At 40.4% G+C, this 24,385-nt stretch overlaps 1 protein-coding gene across 1 annotated transcript in view; it reads left to right on the forward strand.

Moving 5' to 3' along the window:
* Positions 1 to 3,600: 3,600 nt before the first annotated feature.
* Positions 3,601 to 24,385, forward strand: part of VPS35L (VPS35 endosomal protein sorting factor like) — a 133,644-nt gene continuing 112,859 nt past the window's right edge. Inside the window, exons 1-5 of the mRNA XM_049904886.1 lie at positions 3,601 to 3,630; positions 14,860 to 14,959; positions 17,615 to 17,782; positions 20,230 to 20,352; positions 24,360 to 24,384. Coding sequence (XP_049760843.1) covers positions 3,614 to 3,630; positions 14,860 to 14,959; positions 17,615 to 17,782; positions 20,230 to 20,352; positions 24,360 to 24,384 — 433 coding nt within the window. The 5' untranslated portion in view covers positions 3,601 to 3,613. The remainder of the gene's footprint in view (positions 3,631 to 14,859; positions 14,960 to 17,614; positions 17,783 to 20,229; positions 20,353 to 24,359; position 24,385) is intronic.

The following is a 24,385-nucleotide window of genomic DNA, read 5'->3' on the forward strand; positions in this document are numbered from 1 at the left end:
TGCTTTTGGTGGAATTTTATTTATATGTTATTTTTTATTATTTTTACTTTGAGTGGAATGTCCATTAATGTAAATTGTTATTTATTTTTGTACTTTAATTTTCACTAGTTTTGCTTCTAGGCAGAAGGCAAAATAAACTTTTCATCTTAAAGGAAATCTGGTTTGATCTTTTTTATTTACCAAGGAAAGGACTATTAAAGGATAGATATTGAAAAGTATCTGGCCAAAACATAAATATTATATATAATTTTTTTTACACTTCAAAGTCTCCTGAAAAGTGTATCCCACTATTCAATATAGACCCTATACCAGTGCTTAGTCCAGCATTTGGGTTAGCGTAAGTTGGACTTCTCAGGAGGCAAAAGTTCACTAGCGCAGGAAATGTCTTAACTGCTTAAGAGCCAGAAGTCTGTGAAGGGGAGAATGGGAAGTAGAACTAGAAGAGAAGCTCCCATCAAAGCTGCTAAATTGCATTGGAGAGCTTCACATCTATATGCTAGCTTTAAGAATACTGATCTTGTTACTGCCTCATCATCCAATATAACCATAGTAAGATGCTCCCCAGCTTCATCTCTTGCTGAGGAGCTGTTACAGTCGATAGTCTCAAGGCAGTGTGGGAAAGTGCCTCACTTTCCTGTGGCCACCCTCCAAACTCTAGTTCACTTTGTTGGGAATAGCGGATATGCCTTGAAACTTAATACTGACCTGAAAACTGGAGGACCTATCCTGGGAGTGGAATTTTTTTTCTCCCCATTCAGGGTTTACTGTCCCATGAAGAACCACAGGCCACCACACCCAAATGAAAAGTATTGTTGCTTTTGTTGTGTGCCCTTGAGCCGATTCTGACTCAGCGACCCTGTAGGACACAGCTGAATTGCCCCATGGGGTTTCCTAGGCTGTAATCTTTACAGGAGCAGGTTGCCAGGTCTTTTTCTCCTATGGAGAGGTTGGTAGGTTGGAACTGCCAACCTTTCAGAAAGCAGCTGAGCACTTTAACCACTTTACTACCAGGGCTCCGTAAATAAAAAAGCTAATAGTTATTAAAATAAGCAAATGGAGTTGGAACGCTTTATCTCTGTGGAACTGTAGTGGTGTATATCTAAGTTATATAATAATTTTTAAAAACGAAGACCTTTAGACATCCAATACTGCAAATCAAGCTGGGACATAGTGTCGTGCAGTCACATTCTCGGTCGGATTCTGATGACAGCTCTGAGGGCAAAAATTGTGTTTAGCCAAACTTAAGCTTCACAATAAAATATTGCCTTTATTTTTTATCTGTTCTCTTCCTTCTTTGATCAGTGTTTCTCTACTGCCTTCTATTCTTCAATTTCTCAAGGACATTGACAAACTGTCATCAGGACCATGGTTTCGATTCTCAACCTAGGGTAGGGAAAATCCCGTAGTCATTTGCATTTTTCATAAGTCTCAATAATCTGTTTCAGGATTACTTCCATTATGTTTAGTATACATGATATAAGGAGCCCTGGTGGTGCAGTAGTTAAGCACTAGGCTGCTAACTGCTAACCAAAAGGTAGGAGGTTTGAACCCACCAGTTGCTCCATTGTAGAAAGATGTGGCAGTATGCTTCCATAAAGATTACACCTTGCTGGCCCCCGGACACCCTTTTAAGCTCAGTATTGAAGTCACTCTTGTGGTTTACCCTTCAGCCAAAGACTGAGAGGCCTATAAAACAATAACACGTAGCTCAACCATGTATACAAGACTAAATGGACACACCAGCCCAGGGGCAAGGACGATGTGACAGGAGGGGACAAGAAAGCTGGAGGAATGGAAATGGGGCACGCAAGGTCAAGAAAGGGAGAGTGTTGACATGTTGTGAGGCTGGCAACCAATGTCACAAAATAATGTGTATTGTTAAATGAGAAACTAATTTGCTCTGTAAACTTTGACCTAAAGTGCCACACACACACACACAAAACAGCAAGAAAAAAAAAAAAAGATTACAGCCTTGGAAACCCTATAAGGCAGTTCTACTCTGTCCTATAGGGTCGCAATGAGTAGGAATTGACTCAAGGGCAACCACTTTTTGGGTGGGGTGTTTATAGGTGGTATAAAGGGTTTTGCAAATGGTGTGGCTGAATATGCTTAAGAGCGTATTCTGCTGTACTGCCTCCCTGTGTTATTGGGTGCCCCTGCACCACCCACAGCTGCTAAAATCCATTATGTATCCTAAGAGACCACCAGCAGCACCACCTGGCTTGTTAGAACTGCATAATCTCAGTCCCCACCCAGACCTATTGAATAGAAATGCATTTTCACAAGATCCCCAGGTGAGTCGTAAGCAGTCAAGTGTGAGAAACACTGCTTCATGGTAAACTGCACAGTACGTATTGCTGAGCAGAGAAAAGCTGTGAAAACAAACATCACAAAAGGCACGTAGGATTCATTTGGCTGCCTAATGTACACCATCTACTGAGTGCTGACCATCTGCCAGGCATTTTATCATCATATCCCTTCACCTTAAAGTGAGAATTATCCTCGTTTAATAGATGAAGAGACTAAGATGCAGGCAGCTAAACTACGAATTACCTGAGAGGGCTTGGAGTATATTTGAGAGTATTTGCTACAACTTTTTTTTTTTTTTCCATAGGGACTTGAGAATGTGGCTTTAGGACCACTGTTAGTAAAGACACTTAAAAGGAATAAAGCAATGATCAAATACTGCTTTGCTATTAACCGACGTCCTACCCCATTAAAAAAAAAAAAAAAAAACGGGTTAAAATAGTAGCCACCGTGGTTTGAAGTAAAGCGTTCAAATCCCGGTTCATGCACTTACTAGCCTTGGAGCAAGTCACCTCTTTCCTTTAAGCTTGTTTATTCTTAATAGGTGATACTGGTATTTATTTCAAAGAGTCCGTCGTGAGGTGTAAACCGTGCATGCCAAGTGCTCAGTACAATGCCTGACACAGTAAGCACTTAGTGAATACTAGCTATTATGAGAATATCCTGTGAATGTATCTGAACATTCACTCATTTTTTAAAAAGGTAAAAGAGTTGAACACGCATTAAGTTCTGTACTCGAAATAATATCCACCTTCAGAGAAACATGCAGATTTGCCTGCCAAATGGGGTAATATGCTAACCCCGTTTTTTCCATTGGGTTTCTCTAAAAGGGGCCAGTATAGAGCTAGGACAGCCCTTAGGGGCCCATGGGAGAGGGATACTGGATGTGCACAGAAATGAAAGATGCGACCTTGATCGGGAGCGTCGCCTGCCCAAGCCAAACAGCGAATTCGCTGCAAAACCGTATGCGGGTGATTGCCGGAAACCCTTTTCCCGCCCGTCCTCTTTTATCTTCGCTCCGCCTGTGTCTGGATCTTTCTCCGGCCCTAGAGGGCGCAGGTGGGCTGAACTCCCTGGCTTAGCTTGTGGAGTCACCTGCTCCGCACAATCATGGCGCCAGTAGGCTCGGCTGCACGGCTCCCAGCTTCCAGAGCTGACGGCTGCCCCTCACAATCATGGCTCCGGCAGGCTGGCCAGCCCTGCTCGAGTGGCTACCTGCCCCTCACAATCATGGCGGGCGGGGGGTGGGGTCTGGACCGGAGAAAGGGGCCACAGCCACGGGGCCAATGGTCATGTGACCGGGAAGATGGCTGCCTTTCCTTGGTAAGGAAGAAGTGGCTGGTGGGTTTCGGGTGGGGCTGTTCATGGTTGTCTCTGGGTCTCTCCGTTTCCGTGTATGTGTATTTGCATGAATTGCTGTCTCTGTTGGGTTCTGGTGGAGTCTCCCACTCCATCTCTGGTTTGTCTTGAACACAGAATCCCGACCGCTATCCCAGAGCTAGACAGGTGGGTTCTTGGTTTTCTCTTGGTCTACCCCTTCACCACTGATTCTTCAAAGAAGTCCCAGACTTCCGCTTTCCTAGTAGAAATTGGCGCGGGTTCTGGGGGCGCTGGATGAAAGAGAGGGGTTCTCAGTCCTGAGGCCAGACCACTTGAGAAATCTGGCTGCTTAGCTTATTTCGAGCTACTCAGTTTACCTAGAGGAGACTTGCTTTTCTCATCTGTAAAATGGCCACCATTCATCCTACTCAGTGCAGAGCCTGCGCTAGGCGAGGCCCCTCAGACATATTCTTTGGCCTCATGGTGCTGACAGACGGAGTTAGGCACACAGAATAGAAGGATGCGCAAAGAAAGCATTTGGGTGAGGCACAAAGGAGAGTGATCAGTCCCACCTGGGGCTTCGGGGAAGGCTTCAGAGAGGAAGAGGGTCTTAAGTTGGGTTTTGAAGGACGAATAAAAGCTCACTAAGCAGGAGAGGGAAACTCTGGCGTAATGATTAAGAGTTTGACTGCTAACCAAAAGGTTGGCAGTTCGAGTCCACCAGGCGCTCCTTGGAAACACTATGGGGTAGTTCTGCTCTGTCGTATATGGTCGCCATGAGTCGGAATCGACTCGAAAATGAGTTTTTTTTTTTTTTTTAAGTAGGAGGGAGCCCTGGTGGTGCAGTGGTTAAGCGCTGGGCTGCAAACTGAAAGGTTGGAGATTTGAGCCCACCAGCTCCTCTGCGGGAGACAAGATGTGACAGTCTGCTTCCGTAAGATTTACAGCCTTGGAAACCCTATGGAGCAGTTCTCCTCTGTCCTGTAGGGTTTCTGTGAGTTGGAATTGACTCCATGGCAGTGAAAAAACAAAGCGTGAGGGGACAGCATGTGTCAAGCCTGAGAGGCTTGTCAGGGCTTTTGTGGCTGTAGTAGCTGAGGTGACAAGAGTTTCAGGCTACAGCAGGTGATGGGTGTCCTTGGAGAACTCAAGCAGGTTGTCATAGTGATAGTGGAATTATTTGGGGGAAATGAGCTCGCCCCCGTAACTCAGAAAGGGAGATAGTCAACCTCCCCATTCCCCCAAGCCCTAAAAAACAAAACAAAACAAACAAAAACCAAACCCATTGCTGTGGAGTCGATTCGGACTCATAGCTACCTATATGAGTATGAGCCCTAAGCCCTCTGCAACCACTAATCTAATTCATATCTCTATATAAATGGGATCAAAATATGTGATCCTTTGTGATTGTCTTTCACTTAGTATAATGTTTTCAAAATTTATTCACATTATGGGATGTATCAGTACTTCATTCCGTTTTATTGTTGAATAAAATTCCATCATATGACTATACCGCTTTTTATTTTATTTATCCATTCATCAGTTGATGGATATTTGTGCTGTTTCCACTTTTTGGTTATTATGACTAATGCTGCTATGAATTCATGAACGTGTTTTTGTGTGGATGTGTGTTTTCTTTCTGTTGAATATACACCCAGAATGAAATTGCTGGGCCATATAATATTTTTTTTTTTTTATAATAACTCTATGTTTAACCTTTTGAGAAACTGCCAGACTTTTCCAAAGCTGCTGCACCGTCTTATATACCCATCAGGCAGTGTATGAGGTTTCTCCACGTCCTTGACAACCTTGTTATTATCCATCTTTTTGATTATAACCATCCTACAGGGTGTGAAGTGCTATCTTGTCGTAGTTAGGATTTGCATTTCCCTGTTAGCTAATTATATTGAGCCATCTTTTCATATCCTTAATTGGTCATTTGTAAATCTTTGGAGAAATGCCTGTTCATATCCTTTGCCCATTTTTTAATCAGGTAATTTGGCTCTTTGTTATTGAGTTATAATGGTTTTTTTTTTTTCTATAGACACAAGTCCGTTATCAGATACATGATTTGCAAATATTTCCCCCATTCTGTAGGTTGTCTATTTTTTTTTGATAGTGTCTTTTGAAGCGCAAAAGTTATTAATTCTGACAATGTCCAGTTTATCTACTTTTTTCTTTTATTATTTGTGCTTTTGGTGTCATATCTAAAAAAAACATTGTTTAATCCGAGGTCAAAAAGGTTTACACCTGTGTTTTCCTCCAACAGTTTTATAGCTTTAAGTCTTACATTTAGATCTTTTATCCACTGAGTTAAGTTTTGTTTATGATGTGCGGTAGTGGTCTAGCTTCATTCTTTTGCATGTGGATATCGAGTTGTCCCAGTATCATATATTGAAGACTGTTGTTTCTTCATTGAATTGTATTGGGACCCTTGTTGAAAAACATACCAATCACACCAGTTCCCATTTATTTGATTCAGACTCATGGTGGCCTCATGTGTGTTGGAGCAGAGCTGTGCTCATATAGTTTTCAATGGCTGATTTTTTGCATGTAGGTTTCCAGGCCTTTCTTCGAAGTCTCCTCTGGGTGAATTTGAACTTCAGCCTTTTGGTTGGCAGCCAAGTGTGTTAACTGTTTGTGCCACCAGGGACTCCTGTCGAAAATCAATTGACCATAAATATAAGGGTTCATTTTCGGACTTTCAGTTATATTTTATTGATCTGTATGCCTATCCTTATGTTAGTAGCACACCATCTTGATCACTGTAACTCTGTGGTAAACTTTGAAATCAGGAAGTAAGAGTTTTCCAACTCTGTTCTTTTTTTTTTCCTCAAGATTGATTTGGCTATTCCAGGTTCCTTGCATTCCCTCATGAATATTGGGATTAGCTTGTCAATTTCTGCCAAGAAGTCAGATGTGATTTTGATAGGGATTGTCTTGAATCTGCGCATCAGTTTGGAAAGTATTGCCATCTTAATATTTTAAGTCTTCCAGCCAATGAATATGGAATATCTTTTTATTTATTTACGTCTTCTTTAATTTCTTCTGACAATAATTTGTAGTCTGGAGTAATACAAGTCTTCTGTGTTTGGTTAAATTTATTCGTAAGTATTTTATTCGTTTTGATGCTATTGTAAATGGAATTGTTTTCTGCTTTCTCATTGCTCAATATAGAAATACAATTAATTTTTGTGTATTGATCTTGTATCCCGCAACCTTGCTGAACTTGTTTATCAGTTGTATTAGTTTTTTTGTGTGTGTGTGGATTCCTTAGGATTTTCTATGTATATAATTTGCAAATAGAGATAGTTTTACTTCTTCCTTTCCAATCTGAATGCCTTTTATTTCATTTTCCTGCCTAATTGTCATGGCTGGAGCCTCTAGTACAGTGTTGAATAAATGTGGTTAAATGGACATCTTTATTTTTTCTTGATTTTAGGGAGAAAGTATCCAGTCTTTTACCACCAAATATAATTTTAGCTGTGGGTTTTTTTGTAGATGCTTGTATTAGTGTCCCAGGGCTAATGTAAGAAAATACCTCAGACTGGGTGGCTTGTAAGATTAGAAATTTATTGTCTCACAGTTGTGGAGACTGGGAGTCCAAGGTTGAGGTGTTGGCCTTGTTGATTCTTTTTGAGGTTTTGAGGGCAAAACTGTTCCATGCCTTTCTCCCATTTTCTGGTACCTCCAGACATTATTTGGCTTGTAGTATCACAGGATCTTTCCTCCTTTGTTTCTCTATGTGTCTTCTCTTTTATAAAGACACCAAGCATATAGGATTAGGATCTACACTGCTCCAGTATGACCTTATAACATCTTCAAAGACCCTGTTTCCAAACAGGGTGACATTCACAGATACAGAGATTAGGATTTCAACATGTCTTTTTGGGGGAGACAATTCAGTCCACAACAATACCCTTTATTTTTGTGGTTGAGGATGTTTCCTTTTATTCCTAGCTTTTTGGGAGTTTTTATCGTGAAGGGGTATTAGATTTTGCCTTCTCTGCATCTATTGAGATGATCATGTGGCTTTTGTTCTTTATTCTCTTAATATGGTATATTACAGTAATTGATCTTCAGGTGTTAAACCAACCTTGCATTCCTCAGATAAATCCCTCTTGGTCATGGTTCATAATTCCTTTTATAGATTTGCTAGTATTCTATTGAGGATATTTACATCTGTATTCATAAGAGATACTTGTCTGTGGTTTTCTTTTCTTACAATGTTTTTGTCTGGTTTTGGTAACAGGCTAATACTGGCCTCATAAAATGAATTGGGAAGTGTTCCTTCCTCTTCTGTTTTTTGAAGGAGTCTGTGAGGAATCAGCATTAATTCTTTAAATGTTGGGTGGAATTCACCAATGAAACCATCTGGTCCTGGGCTTTGCTTTCTTGGAAGTTTTTGGATTCCCAATTAAATCTTTTTATATGTCTATTCACATTTTCTGTTTCTTCTTGAATCAGTTTCAGTAGTTTGTGTCTTTCTAGGAATTTGCGTTATTTCATCTAAGTTATCTAATCTCTTGCCCTAAAGTTGTTTGTAATTCTTTTTTTTTATTTCTGTAAGGTCTCTGCCATAAAATTTGACATTTATTGAGTCCTTATTTTGTGCCAGGCACTGTGCTAAGTGTTTAACATGCAACATCTCATACAGTTCTCAGAAAAATCCCATTTTCACATGAAGAAATGGAGCTAGAGAGATTAATCCAGTTTGCTTAACGTCATTCAGCTTTCAAAGAAAGTGAAGGTTTGGAGCCAGGTGTTTGGAACCTAGAGCTTGTCTCTTGAGATTACATAGTTTATTATTGTCAGCTGTACCTCAAATCTAGCTGCTGGGCTGAAGTTTCTGGATTCTGAGGCTCTCCAAGCTCCACCAAGGTGTTATGGGTATCCCCAGCCTGCCTCTTTTTACCCACATTTTTTGCTATCCCTGGTGTTAGCCCTGATATGTTTTGGCATGGCATATGATGTCAGGTACCCGGTATGCCTTGGATCATATGTCCTATTACAGCTCGTGGTATTGTGCACTTGACATTACTGCCATTTTGGATCAGAATTTTTATATCGCTTTAAGAAATTACTTTGAAGGGAGTGGCATATTAGTTGACTGTGGGGAAAAAAGCTGCATGGCCAGATTATGTGATTAATAACTAAAGAAGTCACTTGACAATTGAAATAACTGAGAAAGAACACTTGCGGATTTTGGCATTTCCAGTATAATGAGATTAATTTGGTAAATCATAAGTAAGGTCAATGTGTCTTTATTATCAGATATAAGTAATCTAAAAATAGGGAATTGTCCACCTTTCACGTGCATATGCATCGATTACCTGGGGATCTTGTTAAAATGTAGATTCTGATTCTGCAGGTCTGGGGCTGCCTAGGCAGCTGCATTTCTAACAATCTCCCAGGTAATGTAATTCCTGCTAATGTATGGACCATACTTTCGAGTTAGCAGGGCTCGTCAGGAGTGTGATATGAAATGTTGGCCTTTTTGTCTGTGTCAGCTGCCCAGAAGGCAAATGGGTATCTTACACTGCTGGTGGTTGGGATTACAGGGGATTTTTACCATGTATATAAACCACTAAAAAAAAAAAAAAAAAAATTTTTTTTTTTTTTTTTATATAAACCATGTCAGCAGTGTTTGAGAGCTTTGTTAGCAGGGGAGCCCTGGAGGCACAGTGGTTAAGCACTTGGCTACTAATGGAAAGGTTGGCGGTTTGGATTCACTAGCCACTCTGCAGCAGAAAGAAGTGGCAGCCTGCTTCCATAAAGATTTAGAGCCTTGGAAGTCCTGTGGGCAGTTCTACTCTGTCTTAGCCGGAATCAACTCAGCGGGTTTTGTCAGCGGGAAAATAAAAAAGTAAGGATTTTTGTGAAAATGCCCACTGGAGGTCGCTGTTAGCCTTTCCAAATTAAACCCAACTGAAGAACTTCAGACCACTGAAGAAAATGCTTTAACATCTCAAATTGCCGGAAACACTTAGGATCAGAGAGCAAATTTAAGGAAATAAAAAGAAGTGACAGGAAATGAAAATCAAGCTGTTTGCCCTGGGCCTTCAGGAAGGAAAAACATTTTTCTTCTTTTTTAAAGATTTCTAGAAGCAGTGCTTTTTTCCAAAGAATCCCCCTCTCCAAACTTTTTTTTTTTTTTTATTAATGAAATTCATTTCAGAGCTGGGTCCTTTTTGAAAAAGTAGACAATTGCTTTATTTTTAAAATTCTGTAGAACTGTGGAAACACTAGTGGAGTAGTGATTAAGAGCTGTACTGCTAACCAAAGGGTCAGCAGTTCGAATCCACCAGGCTCCTTGGAAACTCTGTGGGGCAGTTCTTCTCTGTCCTGTGGGGTTGCTATGAGTTGGAAGCCACTCGGTAGCAGTGGGTTTGGGTTTTTTTTTTTGGTGGAGCTATGGAATCTGAGTTTCAGGCTGTCTGCGTTGGAGTCCAGCTCTAACGCTTGCTGCTCCTTTTACCTTTGACAAGTTACCAGCACTCACCCTTATGTTCTCCAACCAAAAAATGAGCATGATTGTAATAACCTACTCCGGAGGCTGATTAAACGAGGAAATGGAGGTAAAGAGAGCCTGGCAAATAGTGCATATTAAATGAGAGCTGTTATTTGATCTTTGCATATTCAGTCATATTGCTGTTTTGATATAGTGCTTTTCTCAGCGGTTAATTGATTTATTCATAATTATGAGGGGGATGAAAAACACATTTGCATCTGAATTCAGAGTCACATTAAAGTTTTATTCATTCTGTTAAATGAACCTTTCAAAGTTCTGTTTTTCATGACAACTGAGAAAGTTGAGAGTGACCTGAAAGGAGAAAAAGTGTAACTTGATTTTGAAAACTCCATCTTGACTGTTGGTGACTATTATTCAAATCTATTTATCCTTTGGGATTTCATTTTGTTTTATTCTTGAAATCAAGGATTGGCTGATAGCGTCTCTGGGGGCGGGGGCCTCCCATGGATTAAATTATCTCTGGTCCTTCTAGTGCTAACATTCTGTGACTATGTATGTGAACACAGGCATGCATAGAGAAGAGTTTGGCTAAATGTGTGAGTTCAAAAATTTTTAAACGTTAATTCATAGGTGATTTTTTTTAATATGCATTATTTTATTGAGAAAATAATTATAAAATTTTATACTGTTTGTGTTGCCCAGTGCATTCTTGATTTCTTTTAGAAAATGGACACACACTTCTTCACGTAGCTATCATCCAAGAAAAAGATTAATTTAGGAATGTTTATAAGTCTACCCAGACTTGCTGTCACAAGTCTCTGCTATTTTTTAATATGCAAACTATGATTAAATTTTCTGCGCAGAATTGGCATAGGTGATTTTAATTGCAGTATTTTGAGAGATTAAGATGGTGTGTATTTTGTACCTATGACTGAGAGATATAAGGTAGTACATTGTGGGAGAGATTTTTTTCTTTAAAAAAAAAAAAGCAGAGAGTAGTGACTGATCCATACTGTTAACCGGCCTGTCTCCTTAGTCCCTTCATTCAAAGCTGAATTTATTTAGAAAGGAATAGAAACAATACTACCTGTGAGCTCAGCTCTTTTGTGCTGGTTTGGGCTTCTGGGTTAGCAGGGGATAGTGGCTAAAACTGACCAATTAGCACAATTAGGTTTGGGGTGCTAGTATTTCATACAAATGTTAGTGAAGTCATGAAGCTGTGAATGAGGGGATGGGAGAGTTAAATTCAGGGGACTTGGAGGCCAAGGAAATGAAATGGCCGGGATCCTGGGCTGTTTCCTCTTTCCCTTATGGGGGGGGGTGGGGGTGGGTGTATGCAGGAAATGTCCCATGTTCCCAGAAAAGCTGTTTTTCTGGAATGTAATATTTTCTGAACAGGAATTGCTGGGATCTTTCTACAGTAAAAAAAAAAAAAAAAAAAAATTTTTTTTTTTTCTACAGTGGTTTAAATACCCTTCTGCCCGAAGATTCAGTTGTTAGTATGTACCACATTTTGTTTATCTGTTCATCCGTTGATGGGCATGGGCAATTAAATTGTTTCCACCTTTTGGCTATCGTCAATAGTGCTGCAGTGAACATTGGTGTACAAGTATTTCTGTTTGAGTCTCTGCTTTCAAGTCTTTTGGGGATATACTATCTGGGAATTGAATTGGTGGTAGTTCTGCCACCAGCTGCTTCTTGGAGACGCTTTTGAGCAGTTCTACTCTGTCCTATAGGGTCGCTATGAGTTAGAATCAACTCGATGGCAATGGGTTTGGTTTGGTTTGGTTTTGATTTGGTCTGGCAGCTCTATTTTTAGTTTTTTGAGGAACTGCCACACTGTTTTCCACAACATCTGTACCATTTTGCATTTCTACAAGCAGTGGGTAACAGTTCCAGTTTCCTGACATCTTCAGCAAAATTTGTTTTTTTTAATCTTAGCCATCCTAATGGAAGTGAAATGGTATTTCATTGTGGTTTTGATTGACATCCCTCTGATGGCTAAAAACGTTGAGCATCTTTTCATGTGTTTGGTGGCCTCTAGTGAAATGTCTCTTTAAGGCCTTTGCCCATGTTATGATTGAGTTGTTTTTTTGTTGCTAAGTTGTCCAAGTTTTTTATATATATATATGTGTACGTATAGATAGGTTATTAGATTCTTGTGGGATATATGGCTTCCAAAGATATTCTCTCAGTCAGCAGCTTGTCTTTTCACTTTTCCGGTAAAATCTTTCATGAACAAAATATTTTTCTTTTTTTTTAATTGTGCTTTAAGTGAAACTTTACTGCTCAAATTAGTTTCTCATACAAAAATTTATATACACATTGTTATGTGACCCTAGTTGCTCTCCCTGTAATGTGACAGCACACTCCTCCTTTCTACCCCGAATTTCCCATGTGCATTCAACCAGCTCCTGTCCCTTTCTGCCTTCTCATCTAGCCTCCGGACAGGAGCTGCCCTTTTAGTCTTGTGTATCTACTTGAACTAAAACACACACTCTTCACGAGTTTCATTTTATGTCTTATAGCCCAGTCTAATCTTTGTCTGAAGAGTTGGCTTCAGGCAAAAGTTTTTAATTTTTATGAGGTCCCATTTATTTTGTCTTTTGCTTTAGATAATCCATTGTTGAAAGTTAGGCCTGACAGTGTTGCCCTTGCTTTTTCTTTTAAGATTTTTATGGTTTTAGTTTGTACATTTAGGTTCTTAATCCATTTTGAATTTGTTTTTGTGTATGGTATGAGGCGCGGATCCTGTTTTATTTTTCTGCATGTGGAAATCCAATTTTCCCTGCACCATTTATTGAAGAGACTCTTCCCTTCGAATGGACTTAGCACTCTTGTTAAAAATCAGTTGACCATAGATGTGTGGGTTTATTTCTAGACTCTTTATTCCATTGGTCTGTGTGTCTATTGTTATACCAGGACCAGGCTGTTTTGATTACTGTAGCTTTAGGATGTGTTTTAAAATCAGGAGGTATGAGTATCCCTACTTTATTCTCCTCTTTCAATGTTGCTTTAGCTCTTTGGGGTCTCTTGCCATTCCATATAAAGTTGAGGATTGGTTTTTCTGTTTCTGTAAAGAAGGCAGTTGAAATTTTGATAATGATTGTGTTAATCTGTAGCTCCATTTGAGTAGTATTGGTATCTTAACAATATTAAGTCTTTCAACCTGTGATCATGGAACATCTTTCCATTTATTTAAGTCTTCTTTAATTTCTTTCAGCAGTGTTTATAGTTTTCATTGACTTGTACGATGCCTTAGTCATCTGGTGCTGCTGTAACAGAACTACCACAAGTGGATGGCTTTAACAAAGAAAAATTTATTCCTTTACAGTCCAGATTCAGGGCATCAGCTCCAGGGGAAGGCTTTCGCTCTTTTTTGGCTCTGGAGGATGGCCTTTGTCATCAATCTTCCCCTGGTCAAGGAGCTTCTCAGGCATAGGAACCCTGGGTCCAAAGGATGTGCTCTGCTCCCAGTGCTGCTTTCTTGGTGGTGATGAGGTTCCTGCTCTCTGCTCATTTGCCTTTCCTTTTATATCTTGTAGAATAAAAGGTGGTGCAGGCCACACCCTGGGGAAACTCCCTTTACATTGGATCAAGGATGTGACCTTAGTAAGGGTGTTACAATCGCACCCTAATCCCCTTTAACGTAATCCAGTTCTGCCTTGTTAACCATAAGCAGGGATTATAGTTTACAACATATTCGAAAATTACAATCACAAAAAGGAGGACAGCCACACAATACTGGAAATCATGGCCTAACCAAGTTGACGTGTATTTTTGGGGGATGTAGTTCAGTCCATGACAATGTCCCAGGTTAGATTTATTCCTAGGTATTTTATTCTCTTAGCTGCAGTTGTCAGTGGAATTGCTTCCCTCATTTCCTTTTCAGATTTCTCATTGCTGATTTTTGTTTGTTGACCTTGTTACCTTGCAACTTTGCTAAATTTCTCTGTTAGCTCCTAAAGCTTTTTTGTGGACTCTGGGATTTTTCTATGTATAGGGTCATGTCATCCATGAATAGAGATAATTTTACTTTTTCTTTTCCAATTTGGTTACTTTTTATTTCTTTTTATTGTCTTATTACTCTGGTTAGGTCTCCTAATATAATATTTAAATAGAAGTGGTGAGAGTAGGCACCCTTGTCTTCCTGCTTTCAAGGGGAAGGCTCTCAATCTGTCTCCATTAACTGTAATGTTGGTTGTTGGTTTTCATATATGGCCTGAATCGTAATGAGGAACTTCCCTTCTATTCCAGTCTTCTGGAGGATTTTCATCAAGAAAGTGTGTTGGATTTTATTAAATACTTCTTTTTCATCCATGTAGGCGATATATGGTTCTTTTCCTTTGTTCTATTGATACATTACCTTGATTAATGTAAAAATGGTGTGGCGGCGGTGTCTGACCTCCTCTAACTTGACAAGGGGGAAGGAGAATCACGACCAACAGCCCAAGGCTGATTCCTATGAGGCGGAGGTCAAACATACCTCCTCTTTGTGCCATCTTTACCAATTCTGATACCAACTCTCCCTGCCACGGCACCCTCTGCTTCTCTGCTGGGTTCCGTAATTCATTGCAGTGGCTACACTGAAACATCCTCAGCTTTTGAAAAAATGTTATTTGACATATCTTATTGGTCTTGGTAGAAACGTTGTTCTGCCGTAAACTATCCCATCAAAGAGGATTTTTCTAACAAAAGGTGTTCAGTGTTTCACAGACCCTTCATGAACTAATTGGTTTCTATGTTTTGATGTTTGCCAGGCACTCCAGGAACCGGAACTACAAAGCTGAATTTGCATCATGCCGATTGGAGGCTGTGCCGTTGGAGTTTGGGGACTATCACCCGCTGAAACCCATAACTGTAAGTTTTGTCGAGAATCTCTCTAAATGATGTTCTCATTCCTTAAGATTACAGACAGTATTCCTGAGTCCTTTCTGTTTTGTCAGTGGTAGCTGCTTTTGCATATTTGAATCAACCAGTATTTCTGCCCCCGCTTCTTGGTACTGACCTCACCCACATTATGTTTATTCCCCTCTTCCTCATATTAGGGAGACTGTCATGAGTATGGGACAGCTTTGTTTCTGATTTGGATGTTTAAACAAAATACATCTTGCTTCTTAATTTGCCAATTTGAAATACTAAGAGTCACTGTAATTACCATTAGGGTGTGGTGCAGAACAACATCTCAGACTATCAGTAAGTTGCTTGAAAAGAAAAGAAAAAAAGCAGGCAAGAGACATGTTTTTAGCTGCTGTCGAGTCGGTTCCTGGCACATGGTGACCCCATGCGCAATGGGGTCAGACTCTTGTAATCTATAAGGTTTTCAATGGCTGATTTTTCTGAAGTAGATCGCCAGGGCTTCCTTCCTAGTCTCTTGTAGCCTGGAAACTGTTCACTGCTGAAATGGCAACACTCAATCCTCCGTTGTCAGACAAGTGAGGCCTGCGCTTGAGGTACATTGGTCAGAAATTGAACCTGGGTCTCTCACGTGGAAGGTAGAATTCCGCCACTGAGCCGCCACTGCCCTGTAGCGGGAGACGTAGGTGGTCCCTCTCTGCTGGGTTGGCACTCTTTTATTAGCAACTAATAGAAACTGTGTGGTTGTCATAGGGGCAGAGATGTGATCGACACATGCCAGGGGATAGAGAGGATATAAAATTTCTTAATGGCAGAAGATATGAGGATGCACAGAGATGATTACATACAGCGGGAAATCAGAAGACTGAGGTTCAGCTTCTCAGCTTCCCTCCATCACTTGTGGGCTCATGCGGCTATCTGACCCCACCAGTGTATTGGTTCCATTCTTAGGAACTCAACTCCCTATGTAGTAACAGAATAACTTCAGGAGCTCCAAGATTATGTCCTGTTAGCTTAGCATCTCCAGCAGCCAGGAGATTTTCTCTAGCCATTTTCATTTACACATTATCTGCCCTTCCCTGAACCAACCTTGGTGAAAAGGGGGATAGAATATGGTGATTGGGTTAGGTCTAATGCCTGCCCTGGGAACTAGGAATAGAGTCTACCCCACCAGGCCTGCAGGAATTGAGAGTGGAGGAGGGCTGCTTTCTCAAAGAACATTTGGAGTGTTGAAACTGGGAGATGGAGGAATGGGTGCTAGGCAGACAAAAACAAACGTGCACCAGTGGTAGGTGCTGCTCTCTCTTCTTCATTCTGCTGCATCCCCTCCATTCTTATCTCTCTCTGCAGATTGGTTTTCTCTGATTCCCTACGGGTGCATGTCCAAAGTGTCTATCACTGTCAGTCCCTGCCTCCTGAGTTTTCATAACTTCCTCATTTAAAGAAGGAGTGGAGCCTAGCTAGCCCTTCTGAAAGTTGACCCTAAATTCCCAGGGAGAGAGTCTGGTTGGGTTCTCTTGGCTCAGGGCTTCACTCCTGGTCCAGTCATTTGAAGCTGGGGAAGGGTGGGGCCCAGTGGTACAAACATGTCCCCCTGTCCCAACACATACAGCAGGAGGTGATAGTGGTAGAAGTTCTCCAAAAAAGGAAGGAGCTGGGCATTCCCTCTCTGGAGATGAGAAGTCATACAGAACCATTGAGACTGTCTTCAGAGTACATGACCCTAGCAATCTTGAGTACCCTGGCTTATTACCGTATTAGACCATTGTTTATACGAATCACCTGAGATCTTGTTAAGATGCAAATTCTGATGGTCTGGGGCAAGGCCTGAGAATCTACATTTGTAATATGCTCCCAGGTGATGCTGATGCTGCTTTTCTAGGGACCACACTTTGAGCCTGGGCTTCCATTCCAGCCAATTTGAGCTGGTTCAGTCATGGCTGATGAAGGAAAACTGGAACAGACCTGAATTTTTTAAAATTTGGGTGATCATAACCAGAATGGAAGAAATTATGGTTCGAAGTCCTGGAATGGGAGACTTGGAAGAGGCATAATGAGCCCTTTCAGGAGCCTGATGCTTGAGACTGGATTATTGCCGGGACTGTGGAGCGCTACACACAAAGTGGCACAGTTGGCCACCATCTTTGAACAGGGCACTGCTGTTTCCAACTCTGCGCAAAGTCTGATGGACAAGAGATTTGGTTGTTCTGTAGTGCATACGCTGCCCTTGTTTTCTGAGAGGGAGATTAGGTTTCTAGCAGGGCTTCAACTGGTAATTTTCCCCATTCTGTTTATAGTTCCGGTTTACCCAAATATTAAAAATTTGGGTCTGTTCCATTGTCGCTTCCTCGGCCATGATTGAACTGGGAAGAAACCAGTTCGAAGCCCTGCTTTGAGTAACAAAGCCCCACAAGAAGGCAGTTACATCACGTTCTTGTAAATCAGAAGGACCGCGTCTCGTCCCTCTTAACACAACTTCTATCTTTCCATGCTCAGTCTGAGTCACGGTCATTTTGTCACAAAAATAAGCATCCCAGGCAGACTAATAAGACTGACTACTGTCTTCAACCAACAGTGAGAGAAAAGAACCCATCTGAGTGTTGCCTCAGGGAAAGAAGCAGGGGACTTCTATTTTACCTTCTCATATTCTCCCCACAGGTCACAGAATCAAAGACAAAGAAAGTGACCCGGAAAGGAAGTACTTCTTCCACTTCCTCCTCCTCCTCCAGCTCGGTGATGGACCCTCTGAGCAGCGTCCTGGATGGCACTGACCCCCTCTCCCTCTTCGCTGCCACTGCTGATCCCACAGCCACAGCAGCTGCTATGGTAACACACCCCGAGCAACTGGAAGTCATTTATCTGGGTGGTCAGTTCTAAGGAGGGGCAGGGATGGCTGCTTTTCTTTTTGTTTTTAAATTGTATAAGTAATGCCTGAGTGTGTTTTGGTTGTAACAATTCAAATAGTCCCAGATATCCAGAAGGCATGGCTTATAGGGGAGGACAGCAAGGAAGAGAGGCTAGTGTAGACTCTGGAAGTTCCTCCCTCCCTCTCGTCCTTCCTCCCTTTCTTCCTTCTTTCTTTCTGCATTTTAAAATGGATTCTTTATTTTAATTTTATTCTTTCTATAATTCTTTCTTTGGGATCTTTTTTTGTAAAGTTACATAAGTAATTCACTAGTTTTTAATGTAAAAGAGTTGAACACTACAGTTAAAGTCCTATCGAACAACCCCCCTCCTGCCATTTTCTACCTTGGAGGTCATCAGTGTTATCAGTATAATGTTTATTCTTCAATCCCCTTTTCTCGGTATTTTCATAAATATTTATGACTGAGTGTTTACATATAGAGTAAACCTGTTGCCATTGAGTCAATTCCAACTCATAGCAACTCTGTAGGACAGTGCAGAACACCACATAGGGTTTCCAAGGATGAAAATCTTTACTGAAGCAGACTGCCACCTCTTTTTCCCTCAGAGTGACTGATGGGTTGGAACTACCAACTTTTTGGTTAGCAGCCAAGAGTTTTAACCCCTGCACTACCAGGCCTCCTTACATACATAGTCCTAAGCAGACCAAACCCGTTGCCATCTCGTCAATTCTGACTCATAGCAACCCTATGGGACAGAGTAGAACTGCCCCATAGGGTTTCCAAGGAGTGGCTGGTGGATTTGAACTACCAACTGTTTGGTTAGTGGCTAAGCTCTTAACCACTGCTCCACCAGGGCTCCACATACGTAATACCAAAAACCAAAACCAAAACTGTTGCCATCGAGTCAATTCTGACTTATAGTGACCCTGTAGGGCAGAGAACTGCCCTACAGGATTTCCAAGGCGTGGCTGGTGGATTCGAACTGTTGACCTTTTCGGTTAGCAGCCATAGCATTTAACCACTGTGCCATCAGGGCTCCACATAACATAGTAGTCATGTATAAATAACAATAACAAGAACAACAACAATAATAGGAACTTCCTGTGGGCAGGCGTTGTTTCTAAATGTATTTCATGTTTAGTTCTTGTATGGCCTTAGGAGAGAAGCATTACAATCCTCATTTACAGAGGCAGACATGGAGGGACAGAGATGTTAAGGCATTCAAGCCAGATTCAAACCAGGCAGTCTAACTTCAGAGGCCATGCTCAAAATCACCATTCTGTGCTGCATCACGTACGTTTATTTGCTGTCGCGTGTAAATGTAGTTGAAGCATATTTAGATTTCTGCAGCTTGTTTTTTTTTTTTCTTAACAGATATCTGTCTTGAAGAGCATTCGTATTAGTACTTACAGAACAACCTCTTTATTTTGAACAGCTGCATACTAATTTCAAGATTGGGTGAAACATACTTTTAATAGCCTTTCCCCTACTGATAGCTCATAGGTTTTTTTCTATTTTTTTGCTAGTGCACACAGTGGTGCCAGTGATCCTTGCATATGCATGCCTCTCTGTGTATATGAGAGAGCCCTGATGGTGCAGTGGTTAAAGTGCTTGGCTGCCAACCAGAAGGTCAGTGGTTCAAACCCACCAGCCATTCTGCAGGAGAAAGATACGACATTGTGCTTCCATAAAGATTACATCCTTGGAAACCCTGTGGGGCAGTTGTACTCCCTATGAGTTAGAATCGACTCAACAGCAATGGGTTTGGCTTTTTTAGGTTTTGTGTATGTATGCAAGAATTTCTAAAAGAGGGATTCCTAGAAGTTCATTACTGGGTTAGGGGAAAGTGTGTTTAAAGCTTTGATGGATACTACCAAATTGTTCTCCAAAAAGGCTTTACCAAGTTATACTCCCCCGCCCGTGTTGTCTAAGAGTTTCTGTTGCCCTGCCTCCTAGCCAGCCTTCATATCGTCAGCCGTTTAACTGTTTGCCAACCCGATAATTGAAAAAGTGGTCTCTTTCCGTTTGCCTTTCCTTGATTTCTTGATGAGTTTGAGCATCTTTTGATAATGTTTATTTAGGCCATTTATAATGAAATGGCCTGAAAAGTTTTTTTTTTTTTTAAATCGTAGTAAACCTTTGTTGTTGTTGTTAGTTGCCGTGGATTCTATTCCAACTCATGGCAACCCCAGGTGTCCAGAGTAGAACTGTACACAGGATTTTCAAGGCTGTGACCTTTTGGAATCAAGTCACCAGGCCTGTCTTCTGAGGCACCTTGGGGTGGGTTCGAACAGCCAACCTAGACAGATCTCAATTTGTAATGAGAGGACTATCTGCCTTCTGCTTATATATTTTTTTAAAATAAAATTATATTGCTGCTGAAGAAATTGTTTTGCCTTTCTGTAGGACAGCTCCAGAAAGAAACGTGATAGAGACGATAACTCCATGGTAGGGTCAGACTTTGAGCCGTGGTCCAGCAAACGGGGCGAGATCCTTACCCGGTACACTACCACAGAAAAGCTCTCTATCGTGAGTACTGGTACTTTTCTCCCAGCGTCTACTTCAAATTTAATAGTAATGTCTTTTTGTCATATTGCTCTGTCACCTTAGTCTCTCTACAAATTGTACTTCTTACATCAAAGTTAGTTGGGAAAAAAGTGCTGATTGTTTTCTTTTTTTTCCCTAAGTTTTATTTATTTTGTTGTTGAGAATATACACAGCAAAACATACACTTATTCAACAGTTTCTGCATGTGCCTTTTAGTGATATTGGTTACATTTTTCAAGTTGTACAACTGTTTTCACCCTCATTTTCTGAGTTGTTCCTCCCTTATTAACATAAACTCACAGCCCCCTAAAATTCCAGTCTAATCTTTTGAGTTGCTTTTGTCAATTTGATCCCATATAGATTGTTCTTAAAAGAGTGTAATGCTCAAGGCAGGCATTTTTACTAGTTAAGCCAAACTGTCGCTGGGTTTTAAGATGACTTTAAGGAATATTTTAGCTTTAAGGTTTAAAGATCATCTCAGGGCAATAATTTCAGGAGTTCATCTACTCTCTGTGGCTCCAGAAAGTCTGGAGTCCATGAGAATTTCAAATTCTGTACTACATGTTCCCCCTTTTGATCAGGATTCATCTATGGAATCTTTGATCAAAATGTTCAGTAATGGTAGTTGGGCACCATCCAGTTCTTCTGGTCTTGTGGCAAAAGAGGCAGTTATTCATGGAGGCGGTTAGCCACACATTCCATTTCTTCCTCTTATTCCTGACTTCTGTTGCTCCAGGCAAATAGAGACCAATTGTTGTGCCTTAGATGGCCACATGAAGCTTCTAAGACCCCAGGTACTTCAGAACGAACTAGAAGGTAGACTAAAAACACTGAACATGTTTTTAGGCCAATTAGCAGGGATATCCTATGAAACCATGACCCTAAATTGACAAACCAAGAAACCAAACTTCATGAGGTTTTGGTTGTACATAAGCAGCCTCAGCAGGTACTCTTTTTTTTTTTTTTTTTGTCGTTGTTGTGAATATATCTATCACACAACTTTTGCCAATTCAACTTTTTACAGATATACGGCTTATTGATAGCGTTTACAGTAATCAGCTGTGCAGCGCTACCCTTAATCAATGTGATCTTTCCATCACCATTAACCCCCCTTTTCTCCCTCCTGCCCTTGGTAACCACTAATAAACATTGGTCTTTGTGCATTTGCCTTTTCTTGCATTTTTATATAAGGGAGGTCATGCAATATTTGTCATTTTGTGATTGCTTATTTCACTCAGCATGTCTTCAAGCTCCATTCATGTTGTAGCATGTATCAAAACTTCATTTCTCCTACTGACTGAGTAGTATTCCATTGTATGTATGTACCACATTTTGTTTATCCATTCATCTGTTGATGGGCGTGTAGGTTGTTTCCACCTTTTGGCTATTGTGAATGGTGTTGCAATGAGTATTGGCGTACAGGTCTCTGCTTTCAAGTCTTTTGGGTATATACCTAGGAGTGGAATTGCTAGGTCGTATGGTAGTTCTATTGTTAGTTTTTTGAGGAACTGCCACACTGTTTTCCACAACAGCTGTACCATCTTGCATTCCCACCAGCAATGGATAAATGTTCCAAATTTCCCCACATCCTCGCCAATATTTATTATTTTCTGTTCTTTTTTTTTTAAATCTTAGCCAACGTAGTGGGAGTGAAATGGTATCTCATTGTGGCTTGATTTGCATCTCTCTGATGGCTAATGATGCTGAGCATCTTTTCATCTGTCTGGTGGCCATTTGAATGTCCCCTTTTGTGAAATGTCTATTCAAGTCCTTTGCCCATCTTATGATTGGGTTGTCTTTTTATTGTTAAGTTTTCAAAGTTTTGTACAAATTTTGGTCGTTAGATTCTTATCAGATGTATGGTTTCTGAAGATACCCTCCCGGTCCTTAGCTTGTCTTTTCACTTTTTTGGTAAAGCCACTTTGATGAACAAAAGTTTTTAATTTTTATGAGATTCCATTTATTTTGTCTTTTGCAGTATGTGCTTTTTTTTATATTAGATAATCCATTATTAAAAGTTAGGCCTGGCAGCTTTACCTCTGCATTGTATCTAAGAATTTTATAGTTTTATTTTACATATTTAGGTCCTTAATCCGTTTTGAATTTGTGTTTGTGTGAGATATGAGACGTTCCTTTTTTTGGTTGTGGAAATCCCATTTTCCTAGCACTGTTTATTGAAGAGATTCTTTTTTCCCATCAAATGGACTTAGTACCCTTGTCAAAAATCAGGTGACCATAGATATGTGGGTTTACTTCTGAACTCTCAGTTCTGTTCCATTTGTCTGTGTGTTTATTGGAGCCCTAGTGGTCCAGTGGTTAAGAGCTTGGCTGCTAACCAAAAAGGGGGCAGTTTGAATCTACCAGTCACTCCTTGGAAGCCTCGTGGGACAGTTCTACTCTGTTCTGTAGGGTTGCTATGAGTCAGAATCTACTCGACAACAATGGTTTTGGTTTTTTTTGGGTGGATGTGCCTATTGTTATACCAGTACCAGGTTGTTTTGATTACTGTAGCTGTATAGTATGTTTTAAAATCAGGAAATATGAGTCCTCCTACTTTGTCCTTCTCTTTCAACATTGCTTTAGTTGTTCCGGGCCTCTTGCCGTTTCATGTAAAGTTGAGGATTGGTATTTCTATTTCTGTAAAGAAGGCTGTTGGAATTTTGATCGGGATTGCACTGAATTTACAGATTGCTTTGAATAGTATGGGCATCTTAACAATATTAAGTCTTCCAGTTCAAGAACATGGAACTGCTTTACATATATTTAAGTCTTCTTTAATTTCTTTGAACAGTGTTTTATAGTTTTTATTGTATAAAAGTCCTTCATGTCCCTGGCTAGATTTATTCCTAGGTATTTTATTCTCTTAGGTGCTGTTGTAAATGGAATTGTTTCCCTAATTTCTCTTTCAGATTTTTTGTTGCCAGTGTATAGAAATCCAGTAGATTTTTGTTTGTTGACATTGTACTCTGCAACTTTGCTAAATTCCTCTATTAACTCTAGGCCGATTGGTTTCTTGAAAACTGTGTTAAGAACGAGGATATGGCACAGTTCAGAGAAAGAACTGAAACAGTGGACTCCCATCTTTGGGGGATGTTGTATTATGACATTATGCTTATTAAACAGAACAGCAGGCAGAATTGCTGGATTACTTGCATTTAAAAAAATAATGTGTTTTATTTTTGTTGTTGAGAATATACACAGCAAAAACAAAGCTAATTCAAATTTGTACATGTACAATTCAGTGACATCAATTACATTCTTCAAGTTGTGCAGCCATTCTCATCCTCCTTTTCTGAGTTGTTCTTTCCCCGTTAACAAACTCACTGCCCCCTAAAGTTCCTACTTAATTTTCAAGTTGCTGATGTCAGCTTGAGCTCATATAGATAGATTTTAAAAGGGCATATAATATCCAAGGAAGTTACATTTTTTTTTTCTTCAGTTTCACAGAGCTTATTTAGAGCAGTGATTCTCAACTGGGAGGGACTTTGTCCCCCCAGGGAACATTGGCCAATGCCTGAATACATTTGGCTGTGCTGACTTGCAGGGGGAGGGGGGTGGTCCTACTGACATGTTGTAGGTAGAGGCTGGGGATGCTGCCAAACATCCTGCTATGTACAGAACAGCCTCCACAACAAGAGACTTATTTAGCCTAACATGTCGACAGTGCTGAGGTTGAGAAACCCTGCTTTAGGGTAAGTGAAATGTTTATGTCATGGGACTCTACTGTCATATCAGATCATATCAGATAGTTTGCTCTTTGTTGGCTCACCTTGAGAGCCCTGAACTGAGTAGAAATTGAATCTCCATATTTTCCTTCTTTGAATATGTATTTTCTGTCTTTCATTTGGATAAGTAAGTAACTTTGTTGGAAATTTATGGGCCGTCTTGCCTTAGTACTAGTGGAATAACTTAAGTATTTTTTGAAAATTTTTAATCATAGAATCAAATAAGATTTTAAAAATAAATTAATGAATTTTATGTCTCTGCAGAACCTGTTTATGGGATCTGAAAAAGG

The sequence above is a fragment of the Elephas maximus genome, chromosome 12, assembly GCF_024166365.1.
Source record: "Elephas maximus indicus isolate mEleMax1 chromosome 12, mEleMax1 primary haplotype, whole genome shotgun sequence".
Taxonomy (NCBI): Eukaryota; Metazoa; Chordata; class Mammalia; order Proboscidea; family Elephantidae; genus Elephas; species Elephas maximus.